General features: G+C 35.8%; 1 protein-coding gene across 1 annotated transcript in view; it reads left to right on the top strand.

Moving 5' to 3' along the window:
* Positions 1 to 12,546, top strand: part of TRPC4 (transient receptor potential cation channel subfamily C member 4) — a 141,403-nt gene that overhangs the window by 70,560 nt on the left and 58,297 nt on the right. The window contains exon 3 of the mRNA XM_042838870.1: positions 4,873 to 5,391. Within this exon, the coding sequence (XP_042694804.1) occupies positions 4,873 to 5,391 (519 nt within the window). The remainder of the gene's footprint in view (positions 1 to 4,872; positions 5,392 to 12,546) is intronic.

Raw genomic sequence — 12,546 nt, forward strand, 5'->3', positions numbered from 1 at the left:
AAGAAAGAGGAGCATTAAGCATCTTTACAGCATTGAGCTGAACTGTGAGTGTGAAAATGTTAAAAGACATAATTTGTAAAATTTGTAATAAAATCTTATGTGCTGAACTTACACGGGCAGCATTTCACAGAATCACAGAATCATAGGGGTTGGAAGGGACCTCCAGAGATTATTGAGTCCAACCCCCCGGCCGAAGCAGGTTCCCTACACCAGGTCACACAAGTAAGCATCCAGGCAGGTCTTGAACATCTCCAGAGAAGTTCAGGTGTTTAATTAGTATTTCAGGTGCTTAATTAGTATTCAAAGTGTGCATTTGCAAGAAGATACAATATCTCTGAAATTTAAATTTCATTGCACATTTATAGGTTGCTGTGCATTTCATTCAGTCTCTGGGCTCCTGTTAGTTAATTTACAGTGTCTTGGAGCAAGGATGAGAGTTTGTGGGTACATCTGTTTCTGACCAAAATTAGATGTAGAAAAAATTACATGTAGAGGGAGAATTTTGTAAATAAATAAATAAATAAGTAAAATGGGAAAACAGTTTACATTAAGCATTTGGTACTTAACCTCCACAAATCTTTTAGGAAATGTAGGGAGTACAAGGGTAATTAACAAATTGAAACCTTTCCAGAGAGGCCAGGAAAGCTACCTACAGAAAGCATGAAAATGACAATATAGCAGATGGCTGTTACATGGTGCGTATCACACACGCTGCTCTGAAGTGAGTTTTTTCTTAAGCTCATTTTGGCATCTTCCATCCACTCAGTAACCAAGCAACATTCCAGCTGTGCAAGGCACAGCAAGTATCCTGGCATGGGAAGAGGAACCCTTCCCCATATCTGGGACACCATTTTGAGCCTGCTATTTGTGCAGAACTGTGAGGAGAGTTTCAGCTTTCAGGATAAACAGGATCCAGACTCTTCCAGTGATGTGGCAACTGCACCCTAATTGTCTTGAAGTTATACCTTCAAGATATTTAAAATATATATAAATTTATTAGGAACTTAATGCATTTGAAAGGAGTTAGAGTAGGGTGTTATTTCGAAATTTTGAAATTTTCATTTTTTTTTTCAGCTGATAATCTAACAATGTGGAACTGAGGAACAGGAGAAATCAACTAACTAGAGTCTGAATCAGTTAACTATATATGCATAGGGATATCTTGTATGCTGTGGGCTGTACAGAAAGTCAAAGTTCAGTCTTTCCAGGATGTTTGGTTGATTGACAGTTGTAGAGAAATAGTTCTGAACTAATTGATGAGCTTGCTAACACACCCTTGTAATATTACAGAATCACAGAATCACAGAATCACCCGGGTAGGAAGGGACCTCAAGGATCATGTAGTTCCAACCCCCCTGCCTAGCAGGGCCACCAAACATACACATTCAGATCAGGTTGCCCAGGACCCCGTCCATCCTGGCCTTGAACACGTCCAAGGACGGGGCATCCACAACCTCCCTGGGCAGCCCGTTCCAGGGCCTAACCACTCTCCTTGTATAGAACTTCCCCCTAACATCCAACCTAAATCTTCCCTCCTTCAACTTGGATCCATTTCCCCTAGTCCTGCTATTGCCAGCCCTTTTGAAGAGTTTACTCCCCTCCTGGGTGTAGGTTCCCTTCAGATATTGATAGGCTGCAATGAGGTCACCCCGCAGCCTTCTCTTCTCCAGGCTGAACAAGCCCAACTCCCTCAGCCTGTCCTCATAGGGGAGGTGCTCCAGCCCTCTGATCATCTTAGTCACGTATTAATTTCCTAATATAGTTTTTTACTCCATCAGAGAACATATGTATTCATTTTTCTATCTGTCTTGTATATATGTCTTTATAAAGGCATGACTCAAGCAAACTAGTAAGAACTGAGCTATCCAAGAAAAAAAGTTTCTTTACATAGATTCTGGTCTCCTGCACCTAAAAAAGAAATAAAAGGACATTAGGGTTTTTAAATCTCTCTGTTAAGAGTACTGCAGGAATGAGAATCATTATGAGAAATCTAAATAGAGACAGAAATGTACGTAGGGTTTCTATTCCTTCTTTTTCCAGAGTGGCAATTTCCTGAATATCCAACAGGACATCAGAAATCATTCTCTACCTTGATGTCATTTTGCCTAGGATAAAATGTCTCAGACTTGTTTGGCATTAATTTATACCAGATTTCTCTTTCTGTCATAGCAAAGGGACTTCACACTAGCCATAAAGGGAATTTATACACATATTTAAGAGGGATGTTTCAATTGGTATCTAAAAAAATTCTTAGGTATCTAAGTCAGACTGACTCATTCCCAATTACAACAAGCACAGGGGAAAAGAATGCAATTAGAAAAACCTCATGTCCCTGAACAATAAAATGTACAGATCTGTGACATGCTTTCTTTCTTTTCTGATGTTTTTTTTTCCTACTCACCCCCATACAGATGTACATAAAAGTATATAATCCTCGAACTGCTTTGCTCAGCCCTATAAATAAAGTTGAAATAGGAAAAAATTCAATAAAACATAAGAAGGCAAATATCATTTGACCTTCCTAAGTTTAAGCAGCCTCACACTTGACGTATTAACTCCAAAGTGTATCTCATATTCACATCCCTTCTGAGCCTTGGGGAGTTACAGTCACAGTCAGTGTCTGTAAGACCTAGTAGCTTTTTACCCTCTCTGGATTTAAGAAAGAATCATATATTTTCTAAAAATGCTCTGTCAAAGATTTAGATTGGGTGGCTGATATCACTGAGTGCTCATTATATGTTTTGGCTTCTTTAAAGGAAATTGTACTTCAGTATTGTGGAATTAAAATTCTTTGTAGGTCTAGTGACTTCAGAGCAAGTACTCATAACTTTAGGGTAGTGTGGTTAAGTTGCAGTTGGACTTGATGATGTTTAAGGTTTTTTCCAAACTGAGCAGTTCTATGATTCTATAAGTTCAAAATGTAAGTACTTCATTAAGCTGCTGATGAGGGAATAATTTGACCTTATTGCTTTGGCATTCTTAATATCTTAGGTTTAAGTGAGGAGGAAATTTTAAAATAGGATGTAAAGGTTCTGAGGTTAAACTCATGATGTAATTAAAATTACAGTCTCAGGGTCTGCCCTTTAAGCTTAAATGTCATTGTAAGTTAAGGCTGAAATGATTTAATGCACATTTCTATATTTGGGTGAACTGTGATGGAATGAATTCCAAAATGTGTGCATCAGCCTTACAGCCGGGTTTCTTTAAGATGAAATATTTTTACAAACAAGGAGAAAAACAAGCAAGTTTTGAGTTTAAGAATCCCATACACAAGTCAATCACTGTAATACCATGTTGTTTAGAGTTGTGTGTCCATTAACATTTCAGAGAAGATTGAGGTTAATGACGTGTTGCGATAGCTTTCAGTTCTGGCAGTGGTGGAAGCAAGTATTAGTTTAGTCCTGTCAGACAGCACAAAGATAATAACATGCTAAAAGTGACACAGGCATGGCCTGAACTGTTGCTAAGATTTGAAGCTATGTCTTTTTATCCTTCAGCTTTCTGCCCTTCCAGCTATTGCCTCTGCACCTTGTTACCCAGACCTGAGCGCTGGGAGACTCACTGGCTGCGGTTGATGATGGCAGAGCACAGCACATCCCTCCCAGAAAACCTCTATTCAGCCATATCACCAAAAGCTCACTTTTCCTAATGCAGTCTTTGAGCCACTACTGCCATTTTCATTTCTTTCTAGCCTAAAAAAAACATTGATTTATTTAACTGTGATTCAGAGAGCAGGAACAATGCATGCATGTGTGCTCATGTGCTCTCTTTTTTGTCTGTATAATATGCAAGTAACAGAGAAGATAAATCTAAAACTACATAGCTGGAGAGATTTGAGGATTGGAAGTGTCTCATTTTGCTCAGTGACATCACAGACAAGATATATGCATCAGACAAATCTATATATCCAGGCGCATATCAAACTCATGAGCTTGGATTATTTGTCTTCTTCAAGCTGAAGCAGATTGAGTTTGTACCTGATTACCAAACTGAGGACCAAAAGCTGTCCATAAATGCTGCTCTCTACACCATTTTTTTAATTGATATTGGCTAATTAAATGTATGTGTCTTTGTCGTACTAGTCTAATGAGATCTAATGAGATGTCTTGATTTGCAAAACATTTAGAGTCAAATGTTATAAAAAATAAAAACAAGGTTAAAAATAAACATCTTGCAATGTTTTGATAAAACGTGGACCACAACAGACAACTAAATCCACAGTGATGTTTCCTCTCTTGGGACCCTGTGTTACCTCTTGATAACCCCTACTCCTGTTTTCCTATAAGCAGAATACATTTGTCTGCACACGTGAATGTAAAACTGAGACTAGTGAAATCTTTTCAGCCAGTATCTTTGTTTCACTACGCTGTCACGTTTGTAAAATTCTCCTGCAAATGTATGTTTTCTTTCACACTGATTTGCCCTTTTTATTTTGCAACTCCAGCTTGCTGTCTCCTGTTCACTGCTTCCTTCAGAGAATCACAATTACACCTCCATAACTCTCTCTTATAAAAGTGAGATTAATCAGTGAGAAATCAGAAAGTATTTCCATCTTTCTCACAGCTTGTGCTTCAACACACCTGACAAGAACATTTGTATCTGACATGTTTATTTACTCATTTGCACTAACAAATTGCTGCCTGTGGGCTGTGCAAACAGGTTTTAAAAATCAAACTATCTTTATGCAGTTTTATTACTTGAACAGAGGCTATCTTGGCTAATTGAATTGTTACATTTAAAGGGTTTCCTTTGCTTCTGGCCGCAAGCAATAATCCATCAGTAACAGTAAAGCTGGTAAATTATCTGTACCATAATTTTCTGTAGCTGTCAGTCAATTAAGAAGCCTGCAACAGTTTTTGCCTTTTCTTATAGGTCCCACCAATACTTCTGGACAAGCAGTTTTCAGAATTCACGCCAGATATCACACCCATTATTCTAGCTGCTCACACCAACAACTATGAAATCATCAAACTCCTCGTGCAGAAGGGGGTCTCTGTGCCCAGGCCACACGAGGTCCGCTGTAACTGCGTTGAATGCGTCTCAAGTTCAGATGTGGACAGCCTTCGGCACTCTCGATCTAGGCTCAATATCTACAAGGCTCTGGCGAGCCCATCTTTGATAGCTCTGTCCAGTGAGGATCCTTTCCTTACTGCTTTTCAGCTGAGCTGGGAGCTGCAGGAACTGAGTAAAGTTGAAAATGAATTTAAGTCAGAATATGAGGAACTGTCGCGGCAGTGCAAGCAATTTGCAAAAGATCTTCTGGATCAGACACGGAGTTCCAGGGAATTGGAAATTATTCTTAATTACAGAGATGATAATAGCTTAATAGAAGAACAAAGTGGCAATGATCTTGCAAGATTGAAACTGGCAATTAAGTACCGTCAAAAAGAGGTGAGTATGCTGGAGAATATTTAAACATAGTAAGTAGTAGTAATGTGCTTGATAATAGCCTGAAGCTTATCCTTTTAACTGAGACAAATTCTGCTGTTCTTCTACATGGTCTCTTCTTTCTTTATATTTTTAATTACATATATTTGAGTAACTCTTATTATAATATCAGAATCTGAACTGTTTTTCTATAGCCTGTGTCCAAACAATTTTTTGTTACACCTGTACAGTCTCTCTCCTGTACCTGTGCTCTGAGATACTCTTCAATAGGAGGATGAGAAATATGTACAGCATACTTAAAAATAACTTTATGTATTAATTGTGCCTAAAAGAAAAAGGAAGCTATGTGTTCAGATACTTGTGACATAAGTTACTTCTCTGGAGTTTCTTCAGAAAGGGTCAATGAGTACTATAAATAGACAAGGAAACAAAAGGTTACTAGCAATGTGCAACTCCCAGAATTTTAACATTCTTGATGTTTGTTTTCTTCTTCATAAAATTCAAAATAGGATTACCTGGGTATTTCTTTCCATAACAGTTAAAAATTTGTGAGTATATTTCACAGATACAGTTATTCAATTGAAGCTTGCATTTCTTTTAAAGATATGTATGCAAAAGCAAGAGAATCATAATGGAAAGATGTGATACAAAGAAAATTCCTCTGAGACTTCCAAAACTTCATTTGGTCCCTGCTAGAAATAAGTTGAAATGTATTTTTTCTTCTCATTTGGAAATTCTACAACAAAAATAAAATGAAATGTTGAAGTGTAAAAGCAAGAAAAAAAATTAAAAAAGGTTAATTGTTTTTATCAGGTATGATATATATTTTTTTAAATCTGTGTTGTATTGAACTATTTTATCATTGCTAAGTCTCTATTCTGAAAAAAAATATAAAAGTATTAATATTTTAAGTATGTGAGAAATATTTGCAGGAGCAGTAACTACATATGAAATGACTCTGCTGACCATTCAAAATATAATTAAATGTTAAGATATCATGAAAACAGGGACCTACTGAAGTACCAATGCAAAAACACCTGAATTGGTCTCTGATCTCATAATAAACAATCTAATGTGTATTTTTTTTTCCTTCTGGATATGTACTGGATCATTATATAATTGTTTGTCTAATGTTTTAGGTAATAAATTCTCTGCCTTTGTAAATTATTTTCAGATGCTGCAATTCCAGACTTGCCTTGCAGTAACTACTTTTTGATTGCTTGAAATGCGAATTTTGTGTTAAAATGCATGATCCTATAATCATTTAGGAAATTCTGGTTTCATTAAACAGCTAGAATAGAAAAATCTGATAGGTACAAAGCTTGAATTTTCTTAATTTGAGATACAGACAGTCAGAGACATCTGTTGGGGGGAAATGATTTTTATAGTTGCCTTTGATTCCCATGCCTAATTAAATTGCAGTATTACAGCTGATTACACTTTATTGATTCTGTGTAATAGCAAACATTAAAGCAGTACTGGTTTTTTTTCGTATTTTACATACATTCTTCATTTCTATAAATATTTCCCACTATTCCTCCCCTTTCAGTCTCTCTGAAGTAAAATCAGATTTCATTAGATTCTTTAGCTGTGCTCTTTAATATATTTGCTACTAGATATTGAAGTATTTGCAGGTGTTAATGATTAGTTGTTTTTCTTCTGATGATTAAAACAGTTCTGCCAAATCAGGCACAAAGACCAAGAAGCTTATCTTGGGCATAACAAATACTTGGATTCTAGCTATACTAGTAGATACAGATCATAATTAAATTAGATCAGATAGGTATTTCTGTTTCCAGAGTTAAGGATTTTACAAGATGTCACAAGAGGTACCAAATCCAGCAGGCTCCAGGGCTAGGGCTTCTTTCAGCCTGGCTCCTTTTGGCCAGCCTGTACGGTATCTAAAGAACCCAGGGTCTCTAGCATACTGATCAACTACTCATACAAGACAGGCCTGGACTGCTTTCTCCTCTCCATTTTGTCATGTTTCTTCCTCGATCATTCTCTTTCCCCCTCCTTTGCCCTTTCCATAAACATCTTGTAATAAAGTTTATGTAATCCTAGAAGTTTTTTCTGATACTCCATAATTAGTTTCACAGTTTCATGAACCCCATAACTCTCACGATGATACTTTCCCCTCCTTATGCTCTGTTGCAAAGCTGAGGTTGACCCTTCTCAAAGCAGTTGCATCCAGTCCTTTAACAGTCCATTCATACAAGTCCTGGTCTTCATCACTGCCTCCATTGTCCTCTGGTTTCTGTACTTCTGTGCTGACTTCATTTTTTTCCTTTTTATTTTCTATTTTTGTTACGTTGGTTAACCTTTAACCAGGTAATTCACTGTATCAGATGCTGTCACATTTCATAATTCCTTACATGCTTGATTACCAGCAGAAGAGGAGATTCATAAAATTTATTTGAAAATGGCAAGAAAAATATATGAGATAGATTTAAAAAATATGTATATAAATATATAATTTAATTTGCTTAAAAATACAGATTTGGCTTCTTCTGCCCTATATATCTCAAACACCAGAAGTCAACTTCCCAACAAACACATTCCTATTCTAAGAGGAGAACCATAGATTTAACTTTTTTAACTGGGGGGAAAGAAAGGCTTTAATACTTTTCCTCCTCTGTTTTCCTTTTTCTTTTTCTTTCTCCACTCCTCTGCTCTATTTTCTGTTTATTTTCCTTTGTTGTTGTTTGTTGCTTGGATGTTTTAGTTGTTGTTGTTTTGTGTTTTTTTGTATTTGTTTATTTTCTTTTGAATAGTAAAATTCCACATTATGGTAATATATTGGGGTTGAGGTCAGAGATCCATGAATGAACAGGTCTGTTCAACAGGTCTTGTTCAGAACATCCAGTCTAAGTCCAAGAAATGTGACTCAAAATAAGAAAATAATTTAGCATGATGAAAACTGTTTCAGAAATGTGCCACGTTGTTCAGGAGTCAGAGTTCTCTTGTTTTTTTCTTTCAAATTTCAAATTAGTCTACAAATTATAAGCATTAATTTATCTTGGCCTTAATAAGCAGGCAAGCATGGTGATTGTAAGAACTTAGTATTGTAAAGGAGTGCAGTAGGTTTTGGATAATATAACTTGGTTTAAACCAGATACTAGACTGAGTAGGAACATGAGATTGAGAGATCTTGTGGGAAAAGCAGATTACTGAATGATACAGAATTTTTCTGGTGTAAAGAGAAGAAAATTCGCAAATATGAGAAAACTCCAGCTGGGAGTTGTTGAAGAGCTTCTAAAATGATGCAGTGTTTGATCAAATATAGATATAGAATTATCTTGTAATGAACAAAGGTCATTAAAGTTGAAGTGATTAAGCACTGCTCAATGTAGTGACCTACTAGCCTATGGTACCACATCTGTATTATCATCTATGGAAATAAAGAAAGCATACACATTCAGAAAGTTAACTGATAAAGCCAATTGCTTTGTCAGTAAATAACAACATGAATAAAATGTACCGAGTTTACACTGTGGAATGATATCTGCAGGACTGTTAAGAATATCCTCGCAGACTTGTGTGGCAGAACTAGGAAGTATCTGTCAGCACTTATGTGTAATTACCTGCAATTTTAGCATAGCACGTGGGACAGAACACCCAAGGTACATTTTCTCTTTTAGTTTTGCACCACTAGTGCTGTTTGCTTGTAAGAAAAGAAGAGTTGCTAATGCTTATGATGCCACTTTCTACCATTTCCCAATCTACAATTGTCAGCAATACGAGAGATTCCCTGATACCACCACTCTACATTGGGCGCTTACTCTGTGCTGTACAATAATATCTAGACTAAGGCAGAGTTTAATTTTGTAAAGGCTGTCACTTACATTTCTCTGTGAACAGTGAGAAATAGTTTCCAGTTCCTGAAGCAAATAAAAATACTGCCCAATTCAACTGTGGTTTCATTTAAGTACTCAGAAGGAATATCCCCAGTTTTGTATGTGATTCACAAGCAGAAGTTATTCTCAGATGTCACGTATGACTCATATGTCACTCTGAGTTCAAGCAGATTGCAAACCATGGTACAAAAATGCAGTTAAATACTGGAGAATAGTGCAGTCTATAATAAGAAGTAGAGCCAGTCATCCTTGCTGCTGATTGTGGAGTGGGTGTCTTGTCTTACATATTGAGACTATGTACTAAAGAAATCTCAGCAAAACCACGTTGTCTGCCACTATTCAATTAGCTTGTTTTAACTGTGGTTCTGCTTAGATATTATACATGTATCTACACAAATGGGAAGAAGTGTTTACTACAATGCCTACTAATTGTCAACCATATCTGAAATGGAGTATTAATAGGCTCTAGTCTCTATATTATAGGTTCATAAGAACTTTTTTTAGGGCAGTATAAAAAATTGTTTTTTGTAATTTATCTCTCTGATTAGCCTGGCCTGCCTCATACTAACTGGCCACTATCATTTAAGACATAGTTCAAAAATAGTAGCAAGCTATGGTTGCCATTATTGGCAGTACTATCTCATTTTGCTTTGCTATTAGACATTTGGTTATCAACCCAGAGAAAAAGAGAAATGTTAATTATATTTATATTCTTCACTTTTCAAAAGGATGGAGGCTACCTGTTCTGTTTTGTTATGGTTTGTTTGCTCTTTTTCCCATTTTTAGTTTACCATGATCATATTTCTCTTCCTCTGTAAGTAGTAAGCAAAAGATCTTCTTCAGTCTTGGCTTATAGGGTACCATTCATTTGAGGAAAAAAATTTTAAAACACTAATCTAACTAGAAATGGGTAAGAAACATGTTTGCAAATTCCATTTTTCCTGAGACCAAGTATGAGACCTGAGAGTCACCTTGTCTTCTTGATGGCACCACTGTTTTTATACAAAAATACGGGTTTTCTTACAATACTTACTATGGAGGAATATCAGTTCTGCCGTAGAAGAATGAGTAAGAAGTAAAAAGCAATGATGTAAAGGCAGAGCTCTCACATGTGAGGTGAGGAAAAACAAAAGTGGCAGCAGTATTTCGGAAGGTTAGGAATGGACATTTCTTCTGATCTTGAATTATTTTGTAAAGCTTTGATTTAAAACACTGAACAGTTGCTAAATTTCCATTTCTCTTTCCAGTACATTTCTTTCGAGCTGAAATGTTGATTTTTACCAAAAATTTGGCTACCTAACTTCAAAACCTTTCCTAAATGCCTACTGCTGATCTTCTAGAAGTTCCCAGTTCCATGGGCAGGCTTATTTCTGAGTCATTGGTGTCATTGGTACCCGCAGAGCCTGAACTGGCAAAGAAGCTGAGAAAAAGACAGTGGGCTTTACCAATTAGCATGGTTAAAGACCATGCTCTAGATTAAAAACAGTAGAGACTTTAATAATGAGAATTTTATGGAAATTATGTAATGGAAATCAGCTTCAAACTATCTTGCACATTTATTTCCAGGCAGACAAGAAATAAGACTGACACTCCCACAAATAAAAAATAAAGTATAGCTTACGGATCAACTGTTTATAACATAAACATATAAGTTAAAATGCACACCAAAGGTTACTGATATAACCAATATCTCTAGTTTATTAACTGATTAATTAATTCTGAAGTATAGTAATGTGGTAGTTATATTTCATGGATTTATTCTTGTTTTCTAGGAAAATGGGTATGCAAGACTGAAAAAAAAAAAAAAAAAGATTTGCTTAAAAATGCCATCGTGCATTCATCATTAGTTTTCTATGTAAAATACAGTTCCACTGAAATGTAAATGTTTCACAATACTGTCACAAATTCAGTGAAATTTTCAATGAAAAAGTGTCAATTCATTCCAAATCTGTCATTTCATGCTGATGCCGAAACGCTTTATTTCAATAAAATAAAGCTTTTTGTTTTACTGTAGATTCTTCTTCAATTGCACTTTAACATTTTTGACAGAGTATTATTGATACCTAATATAGTACATATCATTTTACTGTACAAAGCAGTATACATTTGATACAAAGAAAAAATTATCCCTTATCACAATGGAGCATTTCAACAATGACTAGATTAAAAAAAAAATGTGAAAGTACTAAAATAAAAAGTTGGCATCTCCTGTGTAATATGTTCTAATTGTTTAAACTGTCATTCTTCTGGAAACCTTGGCTTTTATTCTGATATGGAATATCAAATATGTCTCAAAATGCTGGAAATTTCCATGCAGCTCCTCTGGCAGCAATGCATTGTGGAAATCTGACTCAGTGAATTTTCCTTTTGAATCACAGATTGGTTTTTAGTGATTTTAGTAGCCATTATAGTGAGTTTCTGATTAAGATTCTTTTATATACAAAATCCTGAATTATTGACTATGTGACGAGGAATGACTTTGGAGACACAACATCTAAGAATTGCCTTGTGTTTAAAGAAAAAACAGTAAGAAAAGTAAATAGAAACACAGGAACTATGTGTTAGCCAGTCACTGCAGCTATGTGATTGTTTGTCAAAAGACTGGAAAGGTGCAGTCAGAAGTCTCCATGAAAAAGAAAATAGCAAAACCCCACAAAGCACTGACTCAGATAATATTTGGACATTTTTAACACAAAAGGAAGATGTGTTTAGTCTATGAATCCTGTAACTGAAAGGAGTGATGTATGCAGGTTTGAGTAGATGTCTCCAAAAGACCAGTTTCTGCAGACACTCAGCCGTAGTATTCCAAAAGTTTGATAAACACTTTGCCAGGTATTCTAAAGCAGGTCATATGTTTGCTTTGTAAATCATGTAAAAGTCTCTATGTTTATAGATAAAGACTCCTCAGATTGTTAAATAGCATAAATTATGAAAGTAGCTTATCCATCTATCACATATGCTTAAAGTCTTACTCTAATTAATTATCTGTTACATCAGAACCCAGAGAAAGCTGTGGTTATTGCTGTTAGGAAAAAAATGTTCTTTAATCACAGAGTGGGAGCACATCTGTTTAAGATGGGTATTTAATTTTGCCTACATTTCAAACATGCAGTGAAGCAATTTTCCTAAAGCGAGTATGAAAATTCCTTACATAGTCAAAAGAGAGTGGTACACACACAGGGAAATCCTGCCTGCTCAAGATAAGATGTCTAAGTTGACTGTGGAGACATCTCTGCTCCCTTGGCTTGGTAAAGAAACAGGAAACTTCAATTAGAAGAATTATTTCATGAGCCATTGAAAA

Source organism: Centrocercus urophasianus, unplaced genomic scaffold, assembly GCF_019232065.1.
Source record: "Centrocercus urophasianus isolate 14NV4802_14NV808 unplaced genomic scaffold, USGS_Curo_1.0 seq_9, whole genome shotgun sequence".
NCBI lineage: Eukaryota > Metazoa > Chordata > Aves > Galliformes > Phasianidae > Centrocercus > Centrocercus urophasianus.